The sequence below is a fragment of the Corvus brachyrhynchos genome, unplaced genomic scaffold, assembly GCF_000691975.1.
Source record: "Corvus brachyrhynchos isolate BGI_N302 unplaced genomic scaffold, ASM69197v1 scaffold56, whole genome shotgun sequence".
Lineage (NCBI taxonomy): Eukaryota > Metazoa > Chordata > Aves > Passeriformes > Corvidae > Corvus > Corvus brachyrhynchos.
In genome coordinates this window covers 4,578,547-4,587,233 of record NW_008238664.1, presented here as the reverse complement: position 1 = coordinate 4,587,233, position 8,687 = coordinate 4,578,547, and the positions used below count along the sequence as shown (strand labels likewise).

The 8,687-nt window shown below is 46.1% G+C and overlaps 1 protein-coding gene across 1 annotated transcript in view; it reads right to left on the bottom strand.

Moving 5' to 3' along the window:
• Window positions 1–2,652: 2,652 nt before the first annotated feature.
• Window positions 2,653–8,687, bottom strand: part of KDELR3 (KDEL endoplasmic reticulum protein retention receptor 3) — an 11,430-nt gene continuing 5,395 nt past the window's right edge. The window contains exons 2-6 of the mRNA XM_008636610.2: window positions 8,660–8,684; window positions 7,602–7,702; window positions 6,943–7,101; window positions 6,361–6,613; window positions 2,653–3,459 (exon numbers count right to left, since the gene is read on the bottom strand). Of these exons, the coding sequence (XP_008634832.1) occupies window positions 3,419–3,459; window positions 6,361–6,613; window positions 6,943–7,101; window positions 7,602–7,702; window positions 8,660–8,684 (579 nt within the window). The 3' untranslated portion in view covers window positions 2,653–3,418. The remainder of the gene's footprint in view (window positions 3,460–6,360; window positions 6,614–6,942; window positions 7,102–7,601; window positions 7,703–8,659; window positions 8,685–8,687) is intronic.

The window sequence follows — 8,687 nt, the reverse complement described above, 5'->3', positions numbered from 1 at the left end:
CCCTCCCGCAAATGAGACCACTTGCTGGTGACCAGTGTAGACCTCTTGCATTTAAACTAACCTTATCTTTCTCTTCTTTCCCATTGTGATGTCTTTCATGCAGGTTAGACTTAGAATTCACTATTCAAATCCCTCGAGCCCATCAAAAATCGAGCCCAGTCCACATTAATGACCCTGTCCTCTTTTTTTTTTTTTTTTTTTTTTTTTTTTTTTTTTTTTAAATATATGTATTTTACTGGAAAAATTATTATTTTTGTCTTGCATGTTGAGGAATTTGGGAATTTTATTTTCTCTAAAAGAAAAGGGTATAAGGCAGATAGGTCCCAGCTTGATCATCTTGGTGTCTATGGTTTGTGTGAAAACTTGCTTTTGAGGGAAAGAAGTTTCTATCTGTAACACGTTAACTTAATTTCAGGAAGTATAAAGAGAGATGGGAAACTCTGGGGGAGCCAAAAAGCACTTAATTTAAAATATAAATGCAAGGGAGCAATGCTCACTTCTCCTAATCTTAATTTTTTGTTTTAAATAGCTCACTATTACTGCTTGTAATCTTACTGTAGGTGACTTTCCATAAGAAAACTCTGTTCATTTGTCTGAGCTGGGTGGTGTTCAGAGTAAAGCTTTGGGTATATTGTTGGCGATTTCCGTAGGTCTGGAAGCCCCATTTTCTGCTACCTGTATCAGCCTGCAGTAGGGAGTTTGGGATTAAAAACCCAGTGTCAGAGACCAAAGCTGTCTTGAATTCAGTACCTGAAAAACAGATAGTTGCTGTGGGTATCACTGCTGAAATGTTCAGCCAAGTAAGCTCTTTCGCTACGATTGTTAAATGGCAGCATCACAAATGTGTGGAGCCTGATTACGGTTAAATTAGTTACTGCTCTAAAATTTCTGTTGTTGGGTTTATTGAAAGAAGTCATCCTTGAGAGCCTAGAAATTACGCAGAACTGAAATGATGAACTGCGTTAGCTCGTTTGTCTGTCCTTCACAAACAAGCTCCCTTTTGCCATGGGGAATGTTCTGAATGCCGCTACGCTCGATAAAATGTGACAGAGTTTTCCACACTTAAATTTAAGAGGTTTGAATAGGGTGGGCTGGGGGGGGCAGGGGGGAGGAAGGAAGGAGGAGATTGCCTGGGGTCTCCTTTTCATGAGGTAAGCGGTGAGCTGGTTAGTGCATCTTGATTCTGAAGCTTTATTTCTTTTGTACCTTGCTCTGACTATTGCTTTCTCTGGCTTTTGAGTGCATTTCCCTGCTCCATTGGTCCCTTTGAGCTGAGCTCTTGCAGGTAGGTAGTATTTTAGAAAATGTTAGAGAAGAGTGAAATTTTAGTAAATACGTAAATAAAACTTGTTTATTTTACAGGCTAAGGTGGGTGTGAGGGGGGTCCCCCCCTTTAGTAAAGCATGTTGTTGACTTGTTATTTCTAATACCAGACGGTTCAGAGACAGTAGATAATAACAGGAGTTGGCTGCCCTTGATCTGATAAGATGACAAAAGTATGGATACATCTCCTGGTTTGAGGCACGCTCTTTGCATTAGGAGAGTGCAGGGGGGTTGTGTGTTTTTTCTGTTGGTGTTCTTGCATATGGATGAACAAGGCAGCCCACTCCTTCTGTAGCGGAGTGGAACTTCTTATAGCCCTGGAAAAGAGCTTGCTTATACAGAAATTATTTCTTTTAAAATTTAATTTCTTCCCAGAGTAAAATTCTGGGGGATGGATGCGCTTTTTTCTCTTTTTTTGTGCAGTACACAGGTAGGTTGCTGACAGGGAGAAGGGAGATTCCTTCCAGAACCTCAGTTCCCTGGTTCCATTTTATAATTCCAGTGCATGGGCAGGAAGTTCCTTTGCTTGTGTTAAGTGAAAGCCAGAAACATTTTGTTTATCCAAGCACTGACTGATACATCTTTGGCCTCCCTTGCAAGCAAATCTAGAGCTTTTTTTTTTGCCTTTTTTTTTTTTTTTTTAATTTGGGAGTAGAATGCAGAAATGTGTTTGAGGGGTGTAAGAGTAGGACATCTCACTGACTGGCTTTAAAAAGGGTCTCTGGACCGCCAAAGCTGCCTTATAGTCTGTTATGGCTTTCACTTTTGGGGGTGACTTGTGTGTGTTTAAACATCAATGCCAAGTCTTGGCAGTGCTTTATTGCCATTGAGGTCAGCTGAAGTCCAGGGTCTCGGTTCGGTTCAGAGCGTCAGCCAGGCCGCTGAATGCACCGTGGCATGTGCTGCCCCTGTCCCATCTGGTGCTCTCTGCTCTGCTCCATGTACCAGCTGGAGGGCCCTTGTTGATAAAGCATTAGCCTCTAGTGTTGTTTGCATTGTTTTCAATCTGTAAAAAGTTTGTGGGAGTGTCAGATATCTGAGCGGGGTGTCTCCTCCCCTCCCACTTCCTGAAACAATTTACTGTTTGGACTTCTCTGAACAATGGAAGGATTACTAGCTTTGTGTGGGATCAGCATCTTGTTTCACACACCTGCTGGTCTCTGAACACATTCCTGTTGTATTAACGAAGACTTGAATTGAGAGATTCATAGATCTGTGGTGTTCAGGCACAGGATACTAAGAGCTATGTTACTATTCTTAGTTTGTAAATTGTCCTTTTGATACCATCTTGTTTTCTTTTGTAGGTATAAATAAAAACACTGTTGTCAATAAATTGTGAACTTTGTCTTTATTTTTGGAATGTAAAGCCATCTTTGCTCCTGTTCTTCCCAGTTCTTGAAAGTCAGATTCAAGGAGATGGAAACGCTTCTTGGCAGCCCACTGAATTTTCATTGACATCGTCCCTGTCTGTAGAATACAAGGAAACTGAAAATAAGTGAGCGGGGAGGATGTTTGAATACTTGCAGAAGTAGAAGATTTGTGTAATTCAAAGGAAATGTGTTTTTCTTGAATGTTACAGGGCCTGAGTAGAGAGAGGGTCGGGCAGAATTAATTTTCAAGAGAGTGTTAGTTCATACAGAGTTAAAGTAACAGTTTGTAGCATCTGCTGTGTCAGACATGGCCACTTGTGAAATGGGTCAGTTGTCTTATGTTAACAGACTTTATTAGTACATGCTCCCTCTACCATGGGCACTTGCTGAAGGACTAAAGGGAGTGACATTTTCCCTTGTGCTGCCTCAGGGTCAAGGTGGAGGTGTGTTTTGGACATAGATGCTGGGAAGAGCTGGGAGAGAAGCAATTGCACTACTTCAGTATTGGCCAGCACTAGCACCAAATTCAAGTGAGAAGAAATAAAAAAATGGAGGGGAAGAGTCTGATGGATAAAAAGCATTTCAGTTTTCCAAGCCTTGTCTTCCTGGCACTGGGTTGACACTCAGCTGAGCCATCCGTTAGTCAAAAAGGGCCAGGGAAGGAAAGCTGTGATCTTAAAACAGCTTCATTTTATGGAACTTCTTGTGCTGTCTGTGGGATGTCTTCAAACAGGCATGGGAAGGCTTAGCTTCTTTCCTTTTAGGACTGCAAAGAGAAAGAGAAGGTAATTAATAAATTTAGTAGAATTCCACTGTTTTATTGTTCCAATAATTTTATGTTTTCTAACTTGTGATTTAGAGCGCCAGTAGCAGGGTGCCAGGTTTGCAAACTGCAAATGGGAGACGACCACTATAAATGCTGCTAAGAAGGGAAACCACAAGCTATTTATTCTCCTTTATGCTAAAGGAAGAGGTTCTTGTCTTTGTTACTTGTTCTCATGGGTGGACCATAGTAATTTTTTTTTCTTGATGATGTGCTGTCCCCAGTGCTTTCCCCTCCTTTTGATACAGAGCATGGCCTGAATAAATGTCTGTGGCCAGGGCCCTGCTGAGCCCGTCCCAGCCCATCTGAGCTGAATATTGAGATGGCAGCAGGGATGCCTCTGGGAAATGCCCAGAGGCCCATAGGCTTAGATGGGGTGGCCAGAGCAGGGACTGTCCTGGATGCGCAGTGGTCAGTGGTGCAGATTGGCTGTGCCTGGGACGGGGTGGTACTGGGGTGGGCGCTGGGGCCCATCTCTGTTGTGTGCCAGAGGGAAGGGCACTGATGTGCTGAGGATGCACCATGCAGGAGGGCCTGATGGACTGGGCGAGGCCAGAGGGACTGTGTCAGGCTGGAGAAGTGGGCTAGGGAGGCCTTGTGAAGGTCAGCAAAGCCAAGTGTACAGCCAGCCCCTGGGGTAGAACAGCCCCAGGCACCAGTATGTGCTGGGGGCTGCCCAGCTGGGCCATGGCTTGGCAGCAAAGGCCTTGGGTGTGCTGGTGGACGCCAAGTTGAACACAAGGCAGCAGTGTGCCCTTGTGACAAAACAAACAGCCTCTGGAGCTGCACTGCTGGCAGAGTGAGCAGGGAGTCCTTCCTCTCCGCTCAGCCTTGGGAGGGCACAGCTAGAGTGGTGGGCTCAGCTCTGGGCTCTCAGAACAAGAGATGGGGGCGCCTGGGTGAGTCAAGAAGGACCACAAGAGCATCTTAAACTAGGAGCACAGGCTGTGAGCTGAGATTGTTCAGCCTTGAGTAGGCTGAGGGGCATCTTACCCATGTGTACAAGTGCTGGATGGGAGGAATAAAGGGGACAAACCCAGACTCTGCTGAGTGGTGCCCAGTGACAGGGCAAGTGGCAATGGGAAATTCCACTTAAACATCTGAAAATAATATTTTGTAGTGAGGGTGGTCAGACACTGGCACAGATTGCCCAGAGAGGCTTCATCTTGGAGATAAGCAAAACCTTACTGGACAGGACCTTGAAAAATATGAGCAGGGGCATGGATTAGATGATTTCCCCCCCACCACCCTCACTGCCCACACCCCATGCCATTCTGTGAAATACAAGCTTTGGGGAGCTGAAAGCTTCCTCAGGATGTCTTTCATGTCCTTTTGTTAAACAGAAGGGAGCTCATCTAGTTTTGAAAACAAGATAAAAAGAAGTAGCATTCTATAAAAATCCCTTTGCAGTGCTTTGGTATAGGCTCAGAAGTCTTATTAAATACATTTCTTTATATAACACATTTTTGCTTCCTTTTTTCAGCATCACTGCCCTTTTTTCTGAGCTCTTCAGTGTTAGAAATGTTTTGAAAAGTTGGTTTTTTTTAAGGAATGTAAGAGATGCAACCTGCTATAATATTGCTGGCTCTCATAAATGACTGCAAAGTATTTGCATGTCTTCAGACACCATTTCTCTCCCATGATCCAGAACATTTGTGTAAAAGAAAAGAGATAAAAAAAGCAATTCTCTTCCTGCTGTGATGTTCCATCTACAAATGTTTTTTCTTCTGCCTCTTGTATCATCTAAATTTTGCAGCTCTGTCACTAGCAGTGTGAGATTGGAAGCCAGCAGTTGTGTTTTTTCCCCCTTTTGTTCCACCATCACAACTACAAAGGGTATGGATTTCTCACAAAATACAGAAGGACATAGGACACATGAATTGAGCGGAGCTAAAATGGGAATTAGTTTAGAAAAGAAAAAAGGAATTGACGTGGAGCACCTTGATGGCAGTTTTAGAAAGTATTTTTCTGGCTACAAAAATATTTAATGACAGAAGGAGGTCTTAATCTGCCAAGGCCAGCCACCTGCTCAGTGCTCCTGTCACCTCTCTGTCAGCAGGTGTATTGCATGAAGCTACCAAAAATCCATCCCTTGAAACATCAAACGTGGGCCGTCATTACTGCTTTTGGCAGACTGGTTGGGGAAAGTGAAGGAGGAGGAAAATAGTTGTCCACTTGGCTAATTTCATCTAATTCCATCCTCCTCACCAGAAAGTGTTTTAAAGCGTATTTCAGCCTCGGCAAACCACAGCATGTTCTGTAGGATTTATGCCCTTGGTGCACTTGTAAGATCTGGTGTGCAGCCATTTACCAAAGCGTGGCACTGAAATGGAAGGGGCATCTGGTTTTGGAAAACGGGTGCCTTGTCTGTGCAGATGCCCATCTTCCTACAGAGTCAGTTCTTGATAATCAAGAACCCGATCTTCCCTATCAAAAGAAGAGTAGGTTTAATAATATCTCCATATGTCTGCAGTTGCTTTCTCAGGTACATTGTCTGCCTGCAGCTATTTTTTCCCCCTCAAAGTGTTTTGGGCTTTTTTTTGGTGTGATTCATAATCTTTCAGAGTGTATGTAGAATTGAATGTACCTCGGTTGTTAACTTCCCGAGGTGGGGTTAAACCAGGCTTAACTCTGGTTTAATTTTTGCTGTGTTTCACATGCACATCTAGAGCCTTGCAAGCAGTGATGCCCACTTGCAGTGAATAGATACATTTTTTAAACTGGACCCAAATACAGCAAAAACTAAAGTCATGTAAGTATTAACACATGGCAAGCTGCAGCTCCACCCTATACTGCAAGAGTGTTGAATGAACATTTCAGTATTACAGCAACCTGTTTGCCTACCTTTGGTGACGTAGAGATAGAAGAAGTCACAGTAGAAGATGGTTTGTACCACCCCGGAAACGACAGCGATCTGGTCATAGAAATTCTCCGTGTGGTAGCGCCAGACCCAGTTGGCAATGTAGAGAGCACGGTAGAGGCCCAGGAAGAAAAGGTAGTGCGTCGTGATGGTCTCTGCTTCCCCTGTCTTGCTGATCATGAAGAGCTGAGGAAGGATAGCCACGGACTCCAGGTAGATGGAGAAGGTCCAGAGTATCTGTGAGGTGCAAAATGGAGGCAGTGGGGAGTCAGTGCTGGTTAGGATGTGTTAAGACCCAAAGCTTTTCATTTGGCAAACCACTGATGTGTGAGGGGGATGAGCAGTGCTGCTGAAGTTGGGGAAAATGAGCTCGCTCTGCTGGGAGTGAGAGGAGACAGCGCAGAGCTGCTCTGTAGATGGTACTGTCTTCAAGGCCTGCCAACTTTGCCTTTCTTGCCTGCTTTTGCTGTTAAAAATCTCAGCTATTCAACATGCTGCTCACTCTGCTGCCTGGTGTCAGGCTGCTGCTGCTTCCCTTCCCTTTTCCTGCCTCAGCTCTGCCTTACCTCCAAGGGGGTGAAGCTGTGGTTCTCCAGAAATGACAGGCCTGTGACAGGGACCAGCAGGAACTCGAGGCGAAAGGAGTCGTTCTCGCTGTCAAACGTTTTCCGGAATTTCACATAGATCATATACACGGTGATGTAGGCACAAACCAGAAAAATGACCTGTGGGACAGAAGGGAGATGGCAAGACCTCACCTGCAGTTGCACTTTCCATGCTTAAAGAGAGGCTGGCTTTGGCAAAAGTCAAGATAGTGGTGAATGCTTTGCCTGTGCTGGCTTAAGGATTGATTTATACAGGAGATAATCCAGTGTTCAGGTAAAGCTTGCCCCACCATGAGAATCACACATGTTTGAGTCCCTCCAGGGCACTCTGTGTAGAGATTGGCTTGGTGGCAGCTTTATGTTAATGCTCCTGCTGTACAAGGACACCTAGGCTTGGTTCATGGCATCTTGTTCCAGTTTTAGTGGTACTAAATATGGCTCAGCTCACTTACTGACTATGGCAAGGGGGTTTTTTGGTCAATGGAGGGACATTGGAACCAAAGGAAGCGTCTTTATCCACCCTTCCTGGCTGAAAAACCCAGTGACTGTGTACCCTCACCTCCCCGAGAAACCACAGCGAGCTGAGAGGAACCTCTCCTGCTGCCCTGCCCTCTCCTTACCTTCATCACAGTGTTATAGACAGAGATGAAATTTGTGAACAGGTCCAGGTAGCGGGTTGTGAAGACGAGGGCAAAAAGTATCTGACTCTTCCCAGAGATTCCTGCATGGCAGGGAAATGAAAAGAACGTAAAGCAGATGAAGGGAAGGACCCGTGGGATGGTGGTTTCCCCTTACGCCTCCTTTGAAAGCATTTGTATGTAAGTGTGTTGTTTTGTGAGCCGGGGCTGGTGTGTGGGTGCTGAGGAACCTCTACCCCAGGAGTGGCCAGGGTCTCCCAGGGTAACAGGGCAGGCTCCTGCTGGTGCCCCTGAGTGCTGCCTGTAGGAACTGGTGCTCAGTGGGCATGCTCACCACTTTGGCCAGTTCAGGCCTTGCTGTCATCAAAAGACCTTTCTCTTCCCATCCTTCCCCCTTTGCCTGCCCACCTCACCAGGGATTGTGTGATGTGACATCTCCCACAGGAGGGAAGTGCTGCAGGACCAGCCCCAGGGCGCTGATGGAACTTGGCCACTGCTGGCAGAGAGATGCAGTCACACCCACCCACTTCTGTACCTGTGATAGCGGCCACAGGCCCAGCAGCCCAGCCCCAAAATCTCTTGAGGAGGGAACTATGAGCAAAATCCTCCTGCAGGAAGCTGCTGTCCTGATTTCCTCGCCCTGGGATGGGGCAGCCTCTGGAACCTGTCCACCACTGGCAGAACCTCCAACCTAGAGCAGCTTCTTCTCCAGGTTGTTGGTGTTGCTACCGCCACAACCTCTCGCTCTCATTTTCCACGTCCCTCCAGCCTTGCTGCCCTCTCCTTCACTTCACCACCCTGAGACCAACACCTGCCTGAGGCTGTGTGCCTTGCCACATCACATCCTTCCAACACAGCCCTCTCCTGCCAGGGAGACCTCCCAGAGGAAGAGGATGACTTTCCTCGAAGAGCCCACGCAGGGGGTCCGCCCGTTTGTATGGGCTATCGCTGGCTTTTCCAGCACCCATTTTGTTGTGTCCTTCACAGAGCTGCCCTCCGAGAAGAGCCACCCTCCTTCCCTGGGGCATGGGAGCACTCACCAGCACAGGACTTGGACTTCACGATCTT